This window comes from Passer montanus, unplaced genomic scaffold (assembly GCF_014805655.1).
Source record: "Passer montanus isolate IOZ18808 unplaced genomic scaffold, ASM1480565v1 scaffold10, whole genome shotgun sequence".
In the NCBI taxonomy this organism is placed as follows: domain Eukaryota; kingdom Metazoa; phylum Chordata; class Aves; order Passeriformes; family Passeridae; genus Passer; species Passer montanus.
This window is the reverse complement of record NW_024356505.1, coordinates 23284113-23307735: the sequence shown is the minus strand read 5'-3', so window position 1 is coordinate 23307735 and position 23623 is coordinate 23284113. Positions and strand designations below refer to the sequence as shown.

Here is a 23623-nt window from a genome sequence, read left to right as displayed (position 1 = left end):
TAATATATCATTATCTCATCCATAAAATATAGCTAAGGCAACCATACACTGTAGATAGAAGCACAAATCGAAAATAAGTGCATTCATTATCAGCTTTTAAAGCTAAGTGATGTAGGAGTCAATATATATCAGATTTTTTGCTAGTTTTAGGTTGGATTTGGGAGCTTCTCAGTGGAAAATAAAGATTTAGTCTTTGTTCTAATGTTTTCTCTTTAGGTCTTGTGCTTTGATATTTTTTTTGTTTTTTCCTGAGAAAGGGATTAAGTGCTCTTGAGGGTCTTTCTCCTCAGTTTCAGGCAGTTATAAACACTACTGTCAAACAAATTTGTCCATGCTATCATGTTCCTCTGCACCAAACACTGTTTCTTGCATTTTAATCTCTTTTCTTAATGTCCTTGGAATATCATTGCCACTAGGAGCTCATCTCCCTTTAAGAGAATTAATCATTGCTAATCATTTGAACAGCCTAAATTAAAAATGTTTTCAGGTGAAATAACTACTGTAATTAACAAATATCACCCTCCCTAAAGGCTGTGCATGTACCTATAGACCCAAAAAAATAAAAGCATTTTTTTCCTAAGTATTTAATCTCTTGAGCAAGGAGTTTTCTGGAAGAAGTAAAATTTGTCAGTATTCAGAGTATTTAGTATTTAGACTAGAGTATGTTTGTCTCTGTTGTCTTTTCCTGACTAGCTGAGATCCTGATGCTGAACAGTCACATGATTACGTGCCCAGAGAAACAAATTTTAGCACAGTTCTGTACACTTTCCCTCACCTCTGGGGTTGCAAATAGTCACTTACTGATGGTGATTCTGAGCTTTATTGGGGGGAAAAAGATCTTCCACCCCAGCTGCTTTTCCTCCATTCTTCCTGTATGTCAAGTGTACAGCCTTCTGGAATAGGAGCATTTAAAAATACAGATGATGTGCTGTTGTGGAGTCAAACCTGCCTAGAAAAACAGGAAGACTGAAATGTAATGCACAGGCCAGAGCTGTGACAAAATGTGCCTTGATTTCTCATCTGGCTGCTGGCTCCCAGAGCGTGTGAATAAACATCTCCCTCAGAATAATGCCTTTTGGGCAAAGCATAATCAGCTACACTAATTTCAGGCTTCCAGTAATCAAGTCTCTACCTGGCTGCTCTTGCAATCGACTTCGCTGTGATTAATGTGGTACGTGCCCAAGTATGTAGCTCAGACAGATGAGGCAGGATAAATGAGCACTGAAGACAGCAAGCATTAGCCTCCCCAAAAGGAGTTATCCAGGAAGGCTGGCAAAAGATGGGAAGAAAACTTTATTGGTTGCATAATTTAAACTTAAATTAAATTAAAACTTTAATAATTGCCTAATACTAGAAAGTATTTTTTTTCCATTTCTGATGTTTAAAGTCAGAAAAATATTTGTTAAAATAGGTCTCTAATTTCAGAGAGCTGTAAGTTATGAGAATCTTCCTTGTCACCAGAATAGCAGTTGTGCCTGTATAGAAGGTTGTTAGCAAAGAGGTTTACAAGTGCTAAAAATAGGTAGAATCTTTTTTGTTAAATAATTTATAATTAAACTTAATCAGTTGGCATTGATGTATAGCTTGACTGTAATTTCCATAAGTTTGAATTGCATGTGTTCTTGTCTTGAGATAACTTCTGATGTGCAATTTTTCTTTGTTTGGTTTCCGTGTCTGGGCCCCCAGGTAGTTTAGAAGAAGATAAATAGATTGACCTAAAAAAAGTAAAAAATATGAACAGCACAAAATGTAGGCAGTTGGCGATGGTATGTCTTTCTCTGGAGAAATGAAGCTGTTTCAATAATGAAATTAAAAGATTGAAGTGCCCCAGACTGTCCCAATAATTAGAAGAGAGGGAATTCTGATTGAAAGCAGTTTGTAAAATAGCGTAATGAATTAGGTGGCTGGGATAAAGTAGGCTAATAATGAATGCATTATAGCAAGTGGAGTGACTGTGCAACCTACTTTCAGCCTTTGCTGTGTGTGCAGTTTACCTTTTAACATCCTAACATTTCTTTTACTTTTTTTTTTCACTAAGGCCACAAAGACTTCAGGTTTGAGACCAATGGAACAAAAAGATACTAAAGCAGTACAAGAATTAATCAATACTTACTTGAAACAGTTTCATCTTGCTCCTGTGATGGATGAAGAAGAGGTGGCTCACTGGTTCCTGCCTCGGGATCATATTATTGACACTTACGTGGTGGAGGTAAAATATGCACTAACGTGTATTAATGTGAGTGAGTGTCACTCAGTAGTTCAGAGCACTCTGCACTCAGAGTGCCAGACAGTAATTCTTATCAGCATCAAGTTTTTGAAATGCAGGCAATGTGAAATATGTGTGTTACAGATAGAATTTGATACCATGAGTACAAGCTTTGTCCTTTGTATTACATTGTGTTAATTTAAAAGTGTTTGCGTGTGATAAACTGCAGTGCTCTTATAATACAATATCTTAAAGAAGAATTCTGAAATATCAAAACATCACTATCTTGACAAGAGCCCTACATATCTTAAGATCAACTTTTCCACCTGCATTTCTTGATTCTTTTTTACAGAGGTATGACATGATACTAAGCAGTGGTCTTCAAACCTCCTTTTCTAGAAAAATGGAAAAATGATACCATAACTGAGACAATGATTTGGTTTGAGTTGGCTATCATTCTCCCAGGTGTACATGTTTCTGTCATACACCATTAAAAAATTCTGTTTTAAAAAAACTAATTTTAGAGGCACCTGCTGGGGGAGTTATGTTTTTTGATTGTTTGGTCTTTTCTACACACTGGTAAAGTGTTTTTTCCCAGTTATAGAATGTGTATATGTATGATTTTGCACATGTGTGTACATATATATATATATACACACACATACACATCTACCACCCTGAAGAGAGTTGGTCATGCCTCTCTCAAAATAAGGAGTGCAGGAAGAGATTAGATTAGCATTTGGATTGGAAATCTCCCAGACATGTTTGGAATAGGTGCACTAAAGCTAGTGGAAAGATACACCCTTCTCTTTGAGTCCATACCACATCAGTTGTCAACAGCATATTTAGACAGTGTATTACTTTGTTTAAGTGATAACATTATTTTAAAATGATCAGGACTAACATCCCTACACCTTCTCATAGACAAGCCCTAGGTTGTGAAGCTCTGCGTTCCCACACTATAACCTGAATTTGTGCAGGAACCTCAGCTGAATTAGGAAACCTAGAGCTGCTGGAGATGAGTGGTCCTGCCCATCAGTTTTTATTGTCCCAACTTAACTTTCTGCTTTGTAGTAGGTCTAGTGCTCATTGGACTTTTCATTGGTCTAATTTATAGCCCCCCCTTCTTTCTCCACTCCCTCTTCTCTCTGCCCTGCTCCCTGAGTTGGTTTTTGGCTTGCTTTGTGAGTTGAAGCCTCCAGGAGAATTCACAAGCACCAGGACTAGCATGAATGTGACATTAACAGTGCCATATTAACTCAACAGCACAGTCTTCACTTGTTTTATGCTGTCTCTTGGACTAGTTTTTTATTATACAAAATGTAGGTTTGTTAGTGCTTAAAATCTTTTAAGACCTGTGTGACCTGGAGAAGCAACTGTCAGACTTCTAAGTCATCTTTGTAATGTGCAGATCTAAGACCTTAAACTACTCTGTATAATTTATGAGTTAATATTTTCATTATCCTTGCTGAATTTAGTGAGTGACTCAATAACTTTTCTGTTCCTTGTAGTTAGTATTACTCTACTACAGAATCTGTACCTGCTCTAAGAAAAAGCTTTTTTGCATGTGGTATGTTCAACTGTTTTACATTTTACTGTAGAAGTACTATTAATTTAGGGAGCCATGTGAGGTCCTTCATTGAACTCTAATTAATGGTTACTAGTCATTGAAAAGCAAAGCAAACAAGCAAGAAGTATTTGTGTATCTCCTTTACCTTGTTTTCTTGGAGATACTCTGGGGAGTTTTTATTAATATGCTTCGTATACCAGCACACTATTTTTTTTCTCTGGTTTTAGAAAGATGAGAAAAATATTCTTTGATGTGAATGTCATCAGGTTTTTAAAATGTCTGTGATATTTTAAGAATATTTTATTAAAAATTAGTTCAGTCAGAAAAAACTTCAATACTTTCAGTGGAAGTGTTCTTTGTTAGCTTTGTCTGTAGAAAACTACTGCTTTGACAGTTGTTTGTCAAAATATTAGTGTTGTAATAGACTAGAAAAATCTAAATGTTTGTTTTGTCTTAGCTAAGACTAGCTGCTGTACCATAGTACTTACAGTACACAAACCTTGCTGCATTTATTGCTTTCTGTAGAACTGTCACATTAGCCTAACCAGTAACTGATTACTTATTAATGGACTTTTTTGTTTTGGTTTGGTTTTTTATAGGGTTCAAATGGTATTTTAACAGACTTCCTCAGTTTCTACACATTACCTTCAACAGTGATGCATCATCCTGTTCATAAAAGCCTCAAAGCTGCCTATTCCTTTTACAATATTCATACAGAGACTCCCCTGTTGGACTTAATGAATGATGCACTCATTATAGCTAAATTGGTAAGTTGTAGGTTGAGTTTTTTCTGCCTCATTCACAAAAGTATTCTTAGGAATAGTGGCAAGATAAGAACTGGAGTAATTTATCCATGCCCCTGTGCATTTACAGCACAGAGTGCAGTTGATGAGACATATACAATACATATATAAAAATATAAAGCAGTATGCTTGTTTTTCCTTTTTACTTTGAGTGATGCTGGGGAATGACAAATGCATAAAGTATTTGCAATAGCTTGAACTGTGGATACACCCAAGAGCACACTGATGACCATAGTCACTACGTATCAGAAGAATGAAAAGTGTCGCTAAAATAATTTCCCTTGGAGATTAATTAATAATTGCTATCAAATTCATTTGGCTTTTTAAAATTAATTTATTCCTAAAAATTTGAGAAATTTATTTATGTGAGCTTTATCATTTTATCATTGCTCTGTGTAAAGCTCTGTAGGTGATGTCATGGTGTAGCTTTTAAGCATACTCTTAGGAATGGAATTATACTGATAGGTGTTTGGTTGATTGGAAGGGAAAAGACTATAAATGAAGTTCTTAAACAGAAGAATTTTGAGAGTTTAGTACTGTCTAATGAAAATCTGTCTCTCAGCTCTTAGGGACTGTGATTTTATGGGAGTGCGGTGCTAACACCAATGGCACATGCCAGCACTCTGAATGAATTTGCTAACACCTGTTTGCCCTGGGTGGTTCAAAGCACTGCTCAGGCTTCATGTGGTCCAGGGCACCCACTCTGCCATCATTCCCAGCAGGCTGCAGGCACAGGCATGTTTTCTGCTCCTCCTTCCCCCACTGCTGCTGGTGTTACAGCCTCCTGGGGAGGCTCAGGCAGGCCCTGCTCGGAGCTGCCTGCACCTGCCACAGGGGTTTCTGTGCTGCTTCTGGATGAAGCCACTGATGGTCTGAAAAGGCTGTATCTGTTCAGACTTCTGGCTGCATGAAAGCAGCCACACAATCTTCAGCCTGTCTGTCCCAGCCATGTTCATGCAGCACTGCAGCTCAGCTGCCATCTGTGATGGGAACTGCTTGCTGAGGCTTGTTAACCTAGAAGCAGTTCAGTAACTATTTGTCAGGGAAAACTCTTGGATTGTTACAGGAAATACGGTTATTCAGGCTCCAGAGTGATCCAAAAGGAAGTTCAGAGACAGACTTTGAGGAGCCAGTATATTTTTCAGGAATGGCTAAAAATACTGGTAATTATTCTTAAAAGTTAAGGTGAAAAAAGGTTGGTCTGAGTTAGAAGTCTGGCACAGGGAGCTGTGTGTCTGGCCATTCTCTAGGCTGTGGGTGGGACAGGTGAGGAGGCAGTTCCATGGTCTGACCCCTTGGCTTTGCACCTTGGCCTGCATACATTTCTCTCTCAATGTGACATGCAGCTTTTTCCTTTTGAGTGGATCATCCCATATCCCTAGCAATACTGGGATTTAGGTACCTGTGGATTTCTTAAGTACCTGCTGGGCCTGTAATGCATCATTAGATGCCTAATTGCAGTTGCAGACCTGGCAGTTGAGTTTTATATGAGGAGAGGTAAAGCAACAGAGGAGAGATGATACCACAGTCCTATTCACAGCCTTTGTTTACAAACATACTGAGTCTGGCTGGGATGGAGTTAACTTTGCTCCCTGCAGCCCATATGGTGCTGCACTTTGTTACTGAAGCAGGGCTGATAACTCAGCAGTGTTTTGGTTGTTACTGAGCAGTGCTTGCACAGCTTCAAGGCTTTCTCTTTCCCCTGCAGTGAGGAGGCTGAGGGTGGACAAGAAGTTGGGAGGGAACATAGCCAGGACAGGTGACCCCAGCTGACCAAAGAGATGTTCCACACCATATGATGTTCTGCTCCACTATAAAGGCTGAAGGAAAGGAGGAGGAAGGGAAGATGCTTCCAGTGATAGCATTTGTGTTCCCTAACAATCATTATGCATACTGAGATCTTGCTTCCCAGGAAGTCATTTGGCATCTGTCTGGCAGTGGGAAGTAGTGAATGTATTCTTATTTTTGCTTCCCTTGTACCTTCAGCTTTTGCTTTCCCTATTAAACTGTCATTACTTCAATTCACAAAACGTGTTGCCGTCCTTCTATTTTCTCCCCATCCTGTGGGAGAGGAGTTAAAGCAAAGGCTGTGTGGGTATTTGGCTCTTGTCAGACCACCACAGTCTCCTTTCCATACTTTGTCTCCAAATCTTGGGTTTTGGAGGTACAAATTCAGCTCAGCAAATTGCTTTAATGGTTTGCATGCCAGCTAATATTTATTTTTATCTTCATATCACACTATATAAAATTAATTTAGAATTAGTTTGGTAGTTACAGGACAAAACACCTGATCTTCAAAGTAAAATCTGAAATTTGGAGTTATTAACTTAGGTTCTATATATTCTGCATGGAGGGAGAGTGAGATTTTGCATCAGCATAATCCCTCTAAAACCCTGCATATTTTATTGCTGAAGCTGACACAAAGTTTCTAGATCTGGAAGACAGGGGAGAAATTCTCTTCTGAGTCTGCTTAGGTGGTATGTCAGAGCTGTGGAGAAAGTACCTTTAAACAGAAACCTTTTTATTCCTCTCCGAAGATACTAACTTGAAACTAATCTGCTGATATTTAGATATTGAATTAAAACTACATCTGTAGATGTGCTTGTATCTAGAGTGTGTCTCTATTCTCCCCACACTTCCTGCCTTCTGAGATTGCTGTTACTGTTACTAACTTGGAATGTTTCAAAATTTACTTTCAATGCCAAATGTCAAATTCTATCACCTCATTTGTCTTATCTCTGCGTGTTTTTCACAGCACATTTAACTTAGCATGGAGTCATCGGCACAGAATGATCTTTGTGTAAGGTAGCAGGAAGCCTTACTAAACTGTGCTTTTCAACTTTATTTTAAATAGTCCTTATGAAGAGCTTAAGTGCTCTTTTTCTTCAAACCCCTTTTTTCTAATTTTTTACTGAGTAAAGAATGTTCCTTACCCCATCTTTTTGTGCTTAAGTAATTGAGCATTATTGTTTTGTACCTTTTGTCTTAAAAGTGTATCATGTCCTGCTGTACCTTTGTGCTGTTAAGACTCCAGGAGCTTAGGTCAGACTCCCATGTAGTTCATTAATAAGTAAATTGCAAGTACCTTTTGTCTTAAAAGTGTATCATGTCCTGCTGGTGCTGTACCTTTGTGCTATTAAGAATCCAGGAGCTTAGGTCAGACTTCCATGTAGTTAATTAATAAGTAAATTGCAAATAAATGGATTTTATATCCACACCCCTGAGCAAATTCAGCTCTTCATACATGATGGTTATTGCTGCAATGGCTTACCAGACCTGGCATTTAGGTTGCTTGTTAAGAGTTCCCAGTGAGGAGAAAGGATTTGAGTATGTTTTGATGGAGAAAAAACTCTGGAGACTGATTTTGCTGTGTGACTCTTCTGAGACAAAAATGTCTCTTTGTCGTGAATTTGGGACATTTATGAAAAGAGGAGTTGGTAGAGGGTGCATAGGTAAGGGAGGGAGAATCACATGAAAGATTTGAGTTCTAAAGAGAACGGCATTTCAGAAAAGGACTAAATCACAAAAATACGTTTATCATTAACAGAATGATAAATTGCTGAAAAACACAGTAACTGTATTTATGCAGCTTCAACTAGAATAGGCCGTATGTGTAAAAACACTGTATGTGACTGTAAAAAATACATGTCTGTAAGGATAAAATAATGGGAAATGCTTTAGGGACTCTTTGGACATTAGGCCCTTAAAATGGCCTTAAAATTCATACCCTGTTGGAGCTAATGTTCAAGAACAGTTGTGCATTATATTTTCATTTTTAGTGAGAAAATGTCTTCGTGTGTGTACCTAATTAAAAGGCAGGATTTATTCCCTTGTGTTTTTTCCTTTTAATTAGCCTAAGTCTCTTGGATACCGTATGCCACTCTGTAAAGTATCATTTATGTGTCATTTGAAAATTTCAAAAGTAAAATTTTAAAAATGTTTTGCTGTTGCCAGAAAGGATTTGATGTGTTCAATGCACTAGACTTAATGGAAAACAAGACATTCCTGGAAAAACTCAAGTTTGGGATTGGAGATGGAAATTTGCAGTATTACTTGTACAACTGGAGATGTCCAGGCATGGAATCTGAAAAGGTAAGGGAGAAAAATGAGTTCCTGAATTCTGTTATATGTAATGGTACATTAATTTACACTGGCCAACAATGGGCAGAAGTTTTAAAAATAATGTAATTGGCCCTGTTTATGATCCATAATTGAGATGCAGAAGACTGTTGATGTTTAGGTTTACTGCCATACTTGAACTAAAATATTATATTTTTCTTCTTCCTTTAGGTTGGTCTTGTATTACAATGAGAACCTTTATGTTTCTAGAACTCTTGAGGTCATCGTTTGAGTTAATTTGATCTCCATAACTCTTGAAATGGTATTGTTCAAGAGGAGTAAAAGCACAACGTCAGTGATACTGAAATAGTCCATTAAAGCTGATCAACAAAGACATCCACATGTGACCAAATTTATGCATTTTCAGATAGATCAGACGGTTCATGAAACTCTCCTGTTGTCCATGAAAAGAATAAAAAGCACATTCATTTAAGTTTCAAAGCTTAGCTTGCACCTGGATGAGAAGAAGGTATTTTTTCCACTCTGTAGAAAAGACTGTTTTGTATAAACTGAACTTCAGTGGTGGATTAGGGTACAAAAATATTTGCTATTATGTGGATGAACTGCTGCATTTCTATTTATTAAGTGGTGATGTATGTATGTCAGTGTAACAGAATGAAGGATACAAACTGGAGTATCTTTGCTTATTTACTGAACATGGATATCCTTTGGGGGAAAATCATGAAGTATGATACCTTTGTAGCTATATGAAAGTCCTGGATGATTTTGTAACTGGAGCAGTATGACAGTGTACTGGTTTAACTAGTGCATTTGTTTCTCCATAAGCAACGCTGCCAAATCAATAAAAAATACAGATTTGTACTTTGATCTTCAATAGATCAGTGGATTGATTTAACAGTATCGCACTGTTCAGTGCAGGTGTTATCTATGTTGCCAGAATGATAATACATTACTGTACTTAATTTACAGTTGTGGCACAATACCTTAGTTTTCCTCAGTAGAATAACATCAGCCTGTGTGTAAAACTAAGAATTTTAGTAGTGCTATCAGGATATTTATAGTTTGAATGTTTTCAACGCTTCTGCGAAATTGCACATATTCCTTTGTCTACTCTGATTTCCTATGAAGTCTGTAATTCTAATGAAAAGTACCTTGTGTAAATATGTACTCATAAATTGTTCCTGGTAGTGTTTTTATCCTGACTTTGGAACAAGAAGTTTTGCTATATATGTGGCTGGTTAGCAGAAGAGAAATGCTCTGCCCTCAGTCCTTGGAAGTCTCTGTACTGCACTTCCTGAAATGTAGAAGGGCTGATCTTTGTTGTTGGGTGGAGCTGTTTTAATTCCCTCTTGAATGCTCGGCAATGGGAGTGGCTTCTGAAGCACTTTATATGCATTCCAGCATAGCGTCATAGCTAGAGATGATAGCAGTTCTGTCAGCTCATGGATGCTGCAGCAGCGTGAGCACTGAGAAAATCTGTGTTAAGAAACTGTTCTAGCTGAAAGTGCCAAATTGTGGTAGTGAAGCCTCTGTGCTGTGAGCATCTTTTGAATGTGACTTGAATATCTCATGAAATGCAAATGTCTAACTTTCCTTTTAAACATGCCTGTAATTCTGACAGCAGATTTTGCTGAAAGTTTAATTCTGTACATGAAGATAAATTTGTCTGTTCTTCATAACTGTTAGCCCTACCCACTACCTTGTAGCAGTGGGGTTTTTCTTTCTTCCCGCTCCTTTTCCACTGTGTGAATGGTTTGTGGCTTGGTTTCTTTTTCTTGTTGAATTGTGGTGAGAGGATTCTGCCCTAGAAACAGTGATAAATACTTTCCCTTACTGCGTTACAGCTGATTAAAGCATTCGACCTCCTTCAAACAAAGGAAGGGACTGAACGTGGTTTGTTTGATCCCTGGTTGTGCACCAGCTCAGGACCTCATGAATTTAAAAGGATTTCACAGGAAATCTCATGGTGCAGTTGGGCTTTACATCTCTGGCCACTCTTGATACCTCCCTACTAGTAGCAGTCAAAACAGGTGGTGCAGAGACAGTTTGGACTCTGTGTGAGGCCTGAGCAGAATTAAGTGCCTGAAAATGTAATTGATTGTAGTGATACCTGAAGTAACAAGAAGGATTTAATCTTGACCCCATCAAAGACTTCAGTTTTTAACCCCTAGAAGACAAGATGGTGCCTCCTTGGGAGGCATTTTCCTGGAGCGCTGTGGGATGAGGTTCACCAAGGAGCTCATTGTGTTCTGCTTCAGCTCTTAAAGGCAGAGCCTCAGCAGTCCTCACTCAGCCTGAGGTGAGGTGGGGCAGCAGGACATAGCTCTGTCCTCATGGCTAAGATACTTCCTTACAGCCCAGGTGAAGGATATGTTCATGTTCTCTGCCTTCCTTCCCCTCAAAAAATTGTGAGTGGAAGAAATGTTAGGCAGATGATTTCTTTTCTCCTCTGAAATCAGAATGCAGATCCTCCCAAGTATTGTCCTTTGTAAAACTGAGGCCGTGATAGGACCAAGTATGTCCAGGTAGAAGACAGACTTGAACATGGGTTTCCTGGAGCCTGGCTTCTGCTAAATCTTCAGGTTAGGGCACATGAAGGAAGGAGCATGGCCAGTCTTGCTCTCTTCTAGTAAAATAGTGCCATTTGCTTCTGAATCCAGGGGTTAAACTGTAATGTCTGGCTCCCTCTGCATGTTCACTAGGGGGCTGGAGGGCAAAGACATGCTCCTGTAGAAGCTGTGCAGCACTGTAGCTGAGAGAAAATTTATCAGCCAGAGCATGAGGGAAGCAGGCATCTAAGCCTGAGTCTTGGGGCAGCTCTTGAAGAGTTCTGTTCATGGACTTGTGTGTGTTAAGCATGGCCTCTTCTGCCCCTGCTGTGTGCTCTTCACTTGTAGTGTTTTGCTGAAGTATCACAGCATCAAGAGAACTTGAATCTTGAAAGTGTCCCAGCTTGCACCCCCATAATAAGACTACAGAGGTGAAAATTGTGGCAACTCACTTTGACTTCCTAAGCAGGTACTAAACAAAAGGTGAATATCAGTGTGATCTGTGGGGCCACTGTCAGGAGCTCAGTAGGAGATCCTTCTCTTGTTTCCAAGGTTGAACCTGTGTGCATTAGTCCTGCTATGAAGGTAAGACTCCTGAGAACCTAATAGGTGTTTGCAAAGGACTGGCAAATGTAAAGCTTGCTCTACCACCATTCCCACCTGGCTTTTTAAACATTTGTTATTTCTTTCCCAAAGTAACTTCCTGTCTGCAGCAGGAACCCAAATCCCTGAAGACTGAGATAGACCTGGGTAGGCAGTGAAGTGCTTGAAGGATGATTGCTGTGCTTGTTTTTTACCAAAGCTAATCCTTATGCTCTGTCTAAATGCTATGATCTTATGCTATGGTTAGCCAGCCTGGGAATGAAACACACTAGTTGCTAGCATGCCTTCCAAGTTTTATGCACCGAAATTCAGAAAAAATGCCATGTATAAAGGACTATGAACTAAGGCAAAGAAATTTCACCTCTTCTTGCACTCTCAGACGTGGACAAAAATTGTAGCATTAAATGCTGTATTTAAACTTGAAGCACAATCACTGCTCATTGCTACTGCCTGCCTTCATCATTGGTATCATGAACTGAAGTAATCTCTAAATAAATTCAAAATACAGATGAGCTGTATCCAGTGGAAGTCTGGATTAATAAATCTCTGAAAAATACATGTAAATTATATCTTTTAAGGAACAACAAAAGTTAGTCAGTTGAGGTATTTTATTTACGCTTTCTTCTACAAGTAAATTCCTAGGCTGTTGATTGCCTGAATTGCAGTGCTATCTCCCTTCCTTCCTACAACCCAGCTCCCTCATTAGGAAATTGTTCATGGTCCCCAATAAAATTAAAGGAAACTCAGAAATTACATGTTCAGTCTTGTAGCAGTAACAGTTCTCATCTACTTTATATAAAACAGTATATGGCTTATGTCAATTTCCTGGGAAATAATTTTAGATTTCATTTAGAGATCTAATGGAGTTTAGGTTTACATTTTCTCACAGGATATGTGTTAATAGTTTGCATATGGAAGTATTTTTTTTAATACCGCAGCAGTAGTAATTTGGTTTTGTATTTGGAAACAGCTTTTCCTTCAGCATACCATGCACCAGGTATCAGGTGGAACCCAAGTCTGCATACATTTGAGACCAAAAACAAGTTGTTCAGCAGAGCAAACTATAATAAGAGTTCAGAAGGGAAGTCTGCCTGTGCTATTTACTTGAACCCAGCTTTAAGAGACTTATACTGGCATGGACCTTTGTTTAAATAAACTTTCACTTTTGGTATTTATTTGTTTGAGTAATTATACTTAAATCTCTTGCTTCAAGCATGTTCATCTGTGTAAAAAGACAAAGTTCATTTAATGCTTTGTATTCATTCCAAAGAAGTATAAATTATGTCTTAAAATTACTTTGGCATGTTCATTACCGGCTTTAACTCTGATCTCCAGCTGCAAATGAAAATATTTACCCCCAGTAAAGACTAACACTCAAGTCTGAGGAATATTTTTTATTAAAGCAGAAAGTACCTCAAGTGCAACATGAAGTTCACCTTGTATTCAAGACCTTTACACTGTAAAGCCTAAAAGAACTGTTAGAACTGTACTCCATCCAGCATTTAAAATTCTATTTAATAGAAAGAACCAAACTCAGTTATGCTGAAAAAGCCTTTTTCTTTTTGCGAGGTGGTTTCTTTATCTTATTGGGATTTGGGACAAGTTTCTTGATTTTCAAAGGCTGCAAAATTACATTTGAAAGATCAGGCTGATTGCTTTCCTTATGCTTCCGCTTCTGACTTGTGAGCTTATCCTCCAGCACCTCTGCAAGCTCTTCAGGTTCCAGATTGTCTGAAGAATCTGTATCTGCATAAGCCACGGGTTCTTCAGTTCTGTACTGGAACCACGGCACTTCCAAGGCCGGTATCTTTGGAATTATGGCTGCTATTGCCTCAGTGAATTTGTCAGAGTGCTTTTTGAAGCCGAGTGCTAAGATGGACGTCAGGCCGAGGAGGGGCGCGACGGTGTCGCTGAGCCGCGGCACCTGCCCCGCCGGCGTGGCGCGGCTCGCGCTCAGCTCCATCAGGTGCGACGTGATCATGGCGGGTTTGGCAGACTTGCACACCAGCAAGAGAAGAAGTTCATTTTTTTCCAATGCTTTTGTAACTTCATTAACTCCAATAGCAAGCTGTCTTCTGATACTTATGTCAGTCCATCCTGGTTTTTGTTGGTGGCTTTCTGCTTCCTCTTTAGGGAAATCATTGGTGCCAGCATCACACTTTCCTTCTGTTTGTTTTTTTGTAAGGGAACGTTTTTTCTTTCTTGGACTCTCAATCTTTTTAAGTCCAATGTGTTTAATCCTTTCTTCTAAGGTCTCTAGTATAAAATGCATATCTTCTCCATCTATGGTTTTCCACTGGAAAACAAAGGGGTTATCTAGACATGTTTTTACAGTGGTTTTCTTTGCTTTCCGAAGTGTTGCCGTCCCTTGCTGAATTACAGACATCCTGAGGTCGTTCTGTGTTTCGTCACCCTGAGAAGAAGAGCAAAACATTAGTTCAAATACTGTACTGTCTGCTGTGGACATTGCTACCAGAAGCTTCTTCTGGGAATGCAGAAGAGAAACACTGCATGTTAGTGACACTGGCATCTATCAACCTCACACATTTTCCACAGGGCAGGTGTGGAGCTGGGTTTTTTTTAAGAAATAAAAAAAGCTGGACAGGACAGTATGGCAACAGCAGTGACAAAAGACCCTTCTAAAGCAGAAAAAAAGCAGCTGGAGGTATTACAGATGTAAAAAAACCACAAGCCCAACCAAACAACAGCCCATCCCCAGAATCACAGGTTGAAGGACCACTCCATTTTCACTGCTGCACAGCTGCATTGCCCCCCGTGACATGGGAGGGGAAAAAGAAAGGCAAAAACTGAATCACAACATGAAAAAACAAGTTCTTGAATTTATTTAGGAATTTTATACATCTGTTTTTTCAACCTTTAGTCCATGCCTTTGTATTTTTTCTGTATTTGGAAGATACAATAAAAACTTGCAGACTCTTTAACAGTTTATGCTTTCAGGGAAGGAAGGCAATCCCCTGCATGCCTCCAAAAGTTCAGAAGGGATCTTTTGTTCACCTGGACAATGCCTTCAGGGGTGAGAAGAACTGAACAGGAGCAGAGGAAGTGTAATTGCTCTTGCTCTGATTGATCTAGTCCAGAGTATCAGTGAAGACATGAGGTCAAGCCTGATGACAGTCCCTGGTAAACTGCAAAGCTCTCATGCTCCTGCTTGGGAACATCTCCACTATTACAAAGGCAAGCTCACAGAATAAGCACAGCTCAAGTTTCTAATTAGGGGAACCATGACATGACTCCCTCCTTGGTTTCCTAGTTACCCAGGCAGGCATACAGATTGCATTTATGTACAGCTCATGAACACCTAAAAGCTGCCACCCAAAAGATACCATTTTACTAGTCATACCAGTTCTCTGTGTACTGGTAGTGAGCTACCTTGACATAAAAAGACAAATACCATCTTCACCCAAGTGTACTGCCATCAAGCAACATCTGTCTGGATAGATTTTCACTCAGTTAAACTCTAGTCTGGAGGACAGTGGGAGAAAGATGCACATGGTCTGACTCTGGGGGCAGTCCACGAGTTGGACTGAAAAGGTCAGGAGCTGGATTTGATGATCCTTGTGAATTCTGTCCAACTGAGGATGGTCTATGATTCCACCTTGAACAGAGTTGTATCAGTGCAATGTGAACTGTTACCCAAAATGAAAGTCAAAACCACTGAAGGCATTTTCTGAGAACAGTAAAACAGAGAATTCCAAAATACAAAACAAAGCACCGGGGCACTCTTCAGTACTGTCAGAATAATCTATGGAATACTCTAGGCCATATCAGTAATCCAGTTATCTGCTGCAACAGTGGAAACTGGAGAAACCACCTGGGGAGGACAGGACTGGCATTCCCCTCAGCTCCCAAGCACCCAGAATGGCTGCATCTGGGATGGAAGAATAAAGATGTGCCGATTTAACCTATTAGTCCTTCATGGAGCTATCATTTGTGCAGTTATCTAATCCCTTTTGCTTACCATCACAGTAGCAACAACCAAAAAGTGAAACAACTAAAAAATGGAAATGACCACAAGAATTCTTATGTGTGACTCAGTTAGAATGGCAGCTTGTGATTGTCTTTAAAAAATGAGCTCTGGGTTATCACTTTTTAAAGCTTTCAATTAGGGATGCTCTGATGACTTTGGACAAGCAAAATCAGCAACAGACACGTAGAAGAAAAAAAAACCACGGAACATGTTCACAGTTCAAAGATTACATCTTTCCTTTCAAAATGGGCATTCCTGAGGAAAACAAGCGTGCAGGAAAAAGGAAACAGAGCAACGAGTGAACAAACGAACACAGCTCCTCCACCTGGCACCAGGGTGGCGGCCCCTCGCTTCCGGCGGAAGGGAGATGGACAAACGCCGCCCGCCAGCGCCTCCGCCGGGAGCCCGCCCGGCCGCTTCCTCTGCGGAGCGCCCGCGGGCTCCTCCGCTCCCGGCGACGGGAGCGCGGGCTGAGCACGGCCCCAGCACAGCGCGCTGCGGGGCCCTGTGGGGCGGGGGCTCCGAGACCGCAGCACCCTCTTCCCGGACCGCAGCATCGCGGGCCGCCGCCCCTCACCCGCCAAGCACCGCGGGCCGGCCCGGGCCCGGGGAGCGGAGCGGCCTCCGGCTGCCCCACCGCGGGGCCCCGGCCGCAGCTGCTCCGCACCCGGCAGCGCAAAGCCAGTCCTACCTCAGCCATCCCGCGCTCCAGGAGCACGCCGCGGGATGCAACCCGGCCCCGCTCCGCCCCCGGCCCCGCTCCGCCCCCGGCCCCGCTCCGCCCCCGGGCGCGGCGGGGCGAGTCTCTCCGCGGCGGGGCAGTGTGCCGGCCTAGCAGGGAGCGGGTCTAGCCGGGAATGAGCCTAGCAGGGAGCCGGCCTAGCCGGGAGCGGGCCTAGCAGGGGCAGTGTGTGCGCTGCTGTGGCGGCTCGGCGGGCGGTGCCCGCGCTGCGCTCGAGGCCGCATGGCGCAGCGGCCGTAGCGGTGATGCAGAGCCGTGAGTGCTGGTGCTGGCGGCCCGCCCTTGGCGGGTCTCACCGTAGGCTCGGTGCTGGCGTTCCCAGGGCTCGAGCGCTCCCGAAGGTTGCCGCATAGGCGACGGCAAACTTCCTTAGTCGCATGTCAGCTAAGCCAGTCAGGGCCAGGTCACCCGGTGCTTCAAAGCGACTTCACAGCCGCGGGGGAGTCCCTCGCTGCAGTGCGGGGTGCGCCGTGCTGTGCACGGACATGGTGTGCTGTGACCAAGGTGGCAGGAAGGAGTGGTTCCATTCAGTGTTTGCAGCAATGTGCCCTCAGCCTGTAACAAATCTTCACAAGTGCGTTCATTTTCCACATTCACCGTAGTGCACAGCATGGTTAAGCACAGCTTCTTGGCCCTGAAAGAGCAGAGCTTCTTCGCTAGGGCACCAGTGATTCAGAAATTCTTCCATTTTTAAAATCTCCTACTTACTTACATTTACATGAATTGTTTCCTTGTTAATTCCTTACTTAGTTTAACCTGGATTTGTTTCCCCTTAATGACTTTTTTGTTATGGTTTTATGGAAGTTAGCAGCTAAAAAATGCAGAAGTACCTACCATAGATCATACTGTGCTTAGGGAATGATGTACATAAATGTACAGAGGCATGAATATAAATAATTCGTTGATACAAGAGGGATCGATTTTTTTTTTCTTCAGTGGTTACACTTGTAGGGTAGTTTATCAATGTTTTTTTTTTTTTCTTCAGTGGTCTTCTACTTGTAGGGTAGTTTTTGGGGTGTTTTTTTTTTTCAGTGGTTACACTTGTACAGTAGTTTATCAATTAATTTAATATTCTTTTTATTCTGTACTTAGTAGAGCATATTAAAAACCAGCATTCACAGAGTATTTTTGTGTGTGTAGCCCTTGTGTAAGGTATCCTTGGGATGACCCACGTGTTTTCCAGAGCTGCAGCTGCAGGGTGCGAGTCCCAGGTTGGCTGGGCACGGGCATGGGCAGGGACTGCGGCAGAAGGAACAGTTCCAATAACTGGACTGGTTGCAGTTCAAATCGCTCAAGAAATTCCTTTGTGAAGCAAACGGCTTGGGAATCTTGCTGTATCACTGCTCTCAGCCTGGCGCCCTGATCCTCAGGGGCATTGCCGGAGCTCAGGCTTCCAGCGGAGACCACTGGGGGCTCTGCTCCCGCCCCCGCGCCCCTTCCCGGCGCTGTCGCCGCTCAGTTGTCCCGGCGGGTGCGAGGGCCGCGGTGGCAGCGAGTCCCGGTGTGCTGCCAGCCTGCTCCGTGCCGGCCGAGCTCACGGGCTCCATCCCAGCGCCGCCCGAGCCCGCTGGCAGACGCGCCGCGTCCCCGGCGGAGAAGGAGCGAGGCCGTTCCCTGCGCATCCCCGCAGCATCATGACCCTTCAGGTACGCGCTTCTGCATCTGGGGAGACACAGGAGGGGGATGCGCTGTGCCTCTGTGTAATGCCGTGCTGGAGACTGAGGAATTTCTTCCGCATAAGGATTTTTACTGCAAAATCAAGGTTACCTTGTGGCGAGGGAAATCTGCCTAAACCCTTGGAGGTTAAATAGTGCATTAGTTTTCACAAGTGGAGGATGAGAAACAAGCTGGTTAATTTGAACTGTTTCATGGGTCATGTAATGTTTTGGATTTTTTTAATGGGTCATGTAATTTTACCTCTTCAGGGTATGCATGAATTATGTTTCTTCAGGTGTGCATCTGAGTTTGCTAGGAGGGAAAGTCAGGTACATATTTATGTTTTTAGGATCTAGCTGGTTGCTTGGAGCTGTTAAAGGAGGAGGGAAATTTCTAACACTGAGACAGTGTTATATGTGCATTTGGGAAGTGTAAATAATTTTTAAGGAAATTGTGTGTATTTTTTAGAGTGTATGTATCTTTGGACTGCTACATTTTGATAGGTTTGTGTTTTGGTAGGAGAGCTTCTACTTTCTTACCTTCTGGCTAGAGAGAGAGCTTCCTTTTATGTACTCTCTGATAGTGGCTTTAAATAGCTGTTGAGGAAATTATCTTTATTGCTGGATTTTAGCCTCCTACCTTTGTGGGAAGTTATGAATACTTCCTTGTCTTGGCCATGTCCTGATAGATTAAGCTGATTTTCTTCTTTAGGCTTTCCTATTATCCCTTTCACTTTCAAGATTTGCAAGCTCTTGTATCCCTGTCTCATTATGTCTGTCTCAGCTTAGTTAGTGTGCATTTTGCAAAGAGTGAGCAGCACAATGCTCTGACCTAGATGCAGGGAGTGCACTGCCAGCAGCTTAGCAATTTTCTTCTGAGCTGCAATTATGCTGAATAGCACAGAGGTTTCATTGTGCTGTGTTACAGCTAAGAAGAAATCTCTTTTTTCAGTGGGTCAAAACTGCCAAATCCCAAACATAACACCACCTTTGCATAATTAATAATTACTGAAACTATAGCTTGTTTTATTCTGCCTCGAATTCAGTCTAGAAAGTGAATTTAGTAGCCTGATGATTAAGCAATGAGCCATAAATTATGATAAGAAAGAGCTGAGTGCAGTATATATGCTGTTCCATAGCTGTATACAGTTACACTTTTGCATAAAAATCACACAAAAAAAATTTAAGATGCTGTACACATTCTGCATTTTACATTCTAGAGCTTTTTTGTCCACATTGGTTTGGTTGTCAGTTACCAACCATATCCATAACTTTACTGAATCTGGCTGTATGGGAATGAGGTCAAATGAATAAAATAATGGTCTATTTTGTGAGGCTGAAAAATATTTATAAGTTTTGCAAAATGGTAAAATATTCCACTGTAAATGAAGAATTCATTCAAGCTTTTTTCTTTGCAAAAAGGCAGTGTTTGATAATGGTCTGACAATTTGTGCTTTTATCTTTAAGACACATGTGCTTGTTTATGCCTGTATATATTTTTATGCTCTTTATTTGAGGAGTTAAAGGGAATTTTATCGGCACATGATTAAAAGGAAATTATGTTTTTACAGGCTGCTCATAAGCATGTTGTGTAAGCAGGCAAATCCTAAGCAACAGTCTGTGCAGAATGATTGGCTAGAGGGGGATAAAGAACAAAAGGTTTAGTATTTAGATTTCATTTCTGCACCTTTCTTGCTCTGTAAGACATTCCTTTGCAAATATTTAAACTATCTTGTGATAGTTGCCTATAGATGCAAATAGAATAAAATTATAGGAAAATAAGGCTATTAACTTAATGGTTTCCTTAACTTACTTTTTTATCTTTTGTGTCGTACAATTGACCAGGGCTTCTGGTTCATTCTTACTGTGACGTTGTCGTGGTTTAACACTACCCAGCAAATAAGTGCCATGCAGTTCACTTGCTCACCTGCTTCGCCTGCAGTGGCATGGGGAGGAGAATCAGTGCTGGGGAAAAGGGGGAGGAAGCAAAAACTCATGGGCTGAGATAAGAATAGTTTAATAATTTTTTTAAGAAGTAAAATATAGCCCTGTGAGAATAGTAATGAGAGAGGGAGACAGTGCGTGTGCCATTAAACCCAGGAGAAGCAAGTGATGCACAGATTGATCACTACCCATTGACCAAGGCTGAAGCCATCCCTGAGCAGCAATCAGTCCATTTTGGCCAGCTTCTCCCAGTTTCTACACTGGACATGGATGTTCTGTAGTGTGGAACATCCCTTTGGCCAGTTTGGTCAGCTGTCCCAGAGGTGTTCCCCCCATTTCCCCGGATTCTTGTGTAGCTCCTCACATTCAGACTGTGAGACACTGAAAAGTCCTTGACTCAGTGCAAGCACTGCTCAGCAACAAGCAAAACATCAGTTTTAAATTAATAAATAATTATAAATAATAAATCAACATTATTCTCATCCTGTACCCAAAACACTGTCCTGTAGCAGGTACTAGGGAGAAAATAAACTATACTTCAGACAAAACCAGGACAGAAGTTTAGATCAGAAAACAATTCCAGACTTGTGAAAGATTTTCACAGATTTGAATGGTCCTTGTACATCAGTGCTGGCAGAAGCTCACATGCAGTAGTAACTTATTTAAACTTTAAACAATACGGCAACCTAGTTATGGTTTATTATTGATACCAGTTTTAAATCTTACAGTTAACAGAGTCCTGCTTTTGTTTGCACGTGTGGATAATATTAAGAGATGTCTGCGATGGAGGAGGCAGTCATAGTTATAGTTAAGAATGTCACATTTCTGATATTTGGATTAATAATGAAATATTTATTTTAATAAAATTGTACCTATTGAAAAAACCCTTGAGCAGTAAGTCATCACATTTATTTTCATAAGTGAATGCCCATCCCTTTTATACATCTGTACCAACAGTGTGAGCTCCCAGGCTGAAGGCACTCATGCTGTGCTTAAGACACAGGGCAAGGTGCTTCTGCCCCAAACCCTAAATTCTCTGGCTGTGCTGGTGTGACTTCCTGGCCTCAAACACATGGAGGCACCAGTCTGGGTTTGCTGCTGAAAGGAACAACAGCGTTATTTACTTACTTATTATGGGTCTCAGCAATTTTTTGTGAAAAATTAAAACTGAGCATAACATCTGAACTTGTTGAAGCATTTCAGGTGGTTGTAGCAAATCCAGGTACAGTTGCTGTGCAGAAGGAGTCCAATGGACAATACAGCATACGAAGAAAAAATAAGATTTGAAGATTTTCACAAAAGCAAATATTAATATTACAAAAAACCCCAAAAAGCTGAGAAGGGATGCTGTAAGGCTATTTCAACATTATTGATTCAGCTTTTATATGTACTCTAGAGCACACAGTTTTGGTTTATCTAAATTACATATAACGTATATACATAGCATATGAACGTATTCTGAGCTGTTTGGTTTAGAAAAATCTTGTACTTGTTTTGCAGGACTCTCAAATACTTGTTTGGGAAAAAAAATCTACAGATTTTCTTAAGAGAAATCAGACACAAAAAGTTGGACTTAAAGCTTCATGTTTTTCTATGGTTCTATGGTATAGTTGCATCTTAGTAACATTGAAAATTATTTTTATTAAAACAGAAACAAACTACGTAAGTAATTACATGTTTTATAATATAAAGTTTTAGATTTAAAAATATAATTTGGAAGTAATTTAATCTAGAATTTAGTGCAGAAACTGCCAAATCATATACTTTATTGAATGACCAAGTGTCAGATCTTTAAGAAGACAAATGGGGCCAGCTTCTCATGGAAGCCACCCTTTTAGCTCCCACCCATCCCACCCCACTTACCAAAAAGCAGGCCATGCAAAACCAATACACCTGGTTTTGTACATTTTAAATGTTTGTGCAGGATATACTGTGCTTCTATAAATGCAGATCCAACTCAAAAGCTAAAATAATTGTTGAAACCAGCATATAGCATGTTAAAATGCTTGTATTATTCTGCATTAGAGGAGTGAGGTGACCTGATGAGTCTGTCGTCACTCTACAAAATTTATCTCTCTCTGAAATGTTCCGGGCATGAAACAGAGTCTCTTAGCCTGAGACCTGCTTTATAGCAAGAATAGCTACAGCCTCAGGTTGATGTGAGTGTGCAATTCACAGTGATGAAAGGAGTAAATTTACACTTTACTCTGGTGCTGTCCTGTGTTTCAGAGCTGGCTGTGGAAGATGGTCCTGGCAGTAGCTCATCTCCATGAGTTACCTCTGTGCCAGCTGTTGGTACCTAATTCCCTGTCAGCAGAACAGAGGAATGGAGGGTGAATTGGGCAGCACCACTCAGAGGAGATTTGAGCTCCACCACTTGAGCCAACACAGTGCAGGCAGGGTCAAAACCATACAGATTACAGAACAGAGGAAATGGAGGGTGAATTGGGCAGTACCACTCAGAGGGGATTTGAGCTCCACCACTTGAGCCAACACAGTGTAGGCAGGGTCAAAACATACAGAGATTATTGTGGGATGTAAAGTTCAGTGAATGGCTTCATACCTGCAGTGTGACTGTATATATACACCACATAAATTGTGGAGGCTGCCCCTATCAGCCATACAAGCCTATATCCCTTTCTAACAACGTACACATTTATGAAGCTTCTTTCATGGGAAGAAGCCTTGTCTGATTGCTAAACTCAAGTGATTCCTTGAGAATATCTAATGATACTGCTGTGTGTCTTGCAACTCATATTTTAAAAACACCGCTTGAGAGGAGAACCCTTTCTGTTCTTTCATCAGGCTGACTTTGATGGTGCTGCAGAAGATGTAAAGAAATTAAAAACACGACCAACTGATGAAGAACTGAAGGAACTATATGGATTCTACAAACAGGCTACTGTTGGAGATATTAATATTGGTATTACTATGTATACTTCACATTTACTCTCATATCTTGATAAAATCAATCTAATGTTATGCAAATCTGTATGATAACCAAAGTTATGCATTTATTTTGGCAGAATGTCCAGGAATGCTAGATTTGAAAGGCAAAGCCAAATGGGAGGCTTGGAACCTGAAAAAAGGTGTTACACCAATTAAATTTACATCCTGTAGTCAAGTTTATAGGATGACAAATGAGGAAAGATAATGACTCCTACTTTCCTTTGCAGGTTTATCAAAGGAGGATGCCATGAATGCCTATATCTCTAAAGCAAGAGCAATGGTAGAAAAATATGGGATCTAGAATATTCAAAATAATTCCCACTAATACTTAACTCTTCAGTAGCTAATGAACTAACTCTGTTGAGAAAAATGCAATACTAACTCCTTATTGTGAGGTCTGACACTAATATCTTTTAAGCATAAGCTGTTTAACTGTAAAGGGTATTTACATATACAATCTATTTTTAGCTTGTATATTAATCTAAATAAATTTGAACTGAATAAATGAAGCTTTCTTTGAGAATTATGGATTTT

General features: G+C 40.8%; 3 protein-coding genes across 3 annotated transcripts in view; 2 read left to right on the top strand and 1 right to left on the bottom strand.

The window, feature by feature from the left end:
- The window catches only part of NMT2 (N-myristoyltransferase 2), a 31475-nt gene extending 21949 nt beyond the window's left edge, over positions 1 to 9526 (top strand). Inside the window, exons 9-12 of the mRNA XM_039712893.1 lie at positions 2039 to 2209; positions 4376 to 4543; positions 8534 to 8671; positions 8870 to 9526. Coding sequence (XP_039568827.1) covers positions 2039 to 2209; positions 4376 to 4543; positions 8534 to 8671; positions 8870 to 8890 — 498 coding nt within the window. The 3' untranslated portion in view covers positions 8891 to 9526. The remainder of the gene's footprint in view (positions 1 to 2038; positions 2210 to 4375; positions 4544 to 8533; positions 8672 to 8869) is intronic.
- Positions 9527 to 13190: 3664 nt separating this feature from the next.
- RPP38 (ribonuclease P/MRP subunit p38) lies at positions 13191 to 16924 on the bottom strand. The gene is made up of 2 exons (XM_039712904.1): positions 16491 to 16924; positions 13191 to 14224 (listed from the first exon to the last, which is right to left on the bottom strand). Exons 1-2 carry the CDS (start codon positions 16497 to 16499, stop codon positions 13349 to 13351), a joined length of 885 nt encoding a protein of 294 aa, XP_039568838.1. The 5' UTR covers positions 16500 to 16924; the 3' UTR covers positions 13191 to 13348.
- Positions 16925 to 17770: 846 nt separating this feature from the next.
- On the top strand, positions 17771 to 23598 carry ACBD7 (acyl-CoA binding domain containing 7). Its single transcript, XM_039712931.1, has 4 exons — positions 17771 to 18187; positions 22946 to 23063; positions 23167 to 23229; positions 23317 to 23598. Exons 1-4 carry the CDS (start codon positions 18176 to 18178, stop codon positions 23388 to 23390), a joined length of 267 nt encoding a protein of 88 aa, XP_039568865.1. The 5' UTR covers positions 17771 to 18175; the 3' UTR covers positions 23391 to 23598.
- The last annotated feature ends 25 nt before the right edge of the window (positions 23599 to 23623 follow it).

Excerpts from the sequence above, each read along its gene's own strand:
- ACBD7 (XM_039712931.1), top strand. Across the intron at positions 23,064-23,166 it reads TGTTGGAGATATTAATATTG|AATGTCCAGGAATGCTAGAT; the intron begins GTATTACTATGT and ends TTATTTTGGCAG. Across the intron at positions 23,230-23,316 it reads GGCTTGGAACCTGAAAAAAG|GTTTATCAAAGGAGGATGCC; the intron begins GTGTTACACCAA and ends TTTCCTTTGCAG.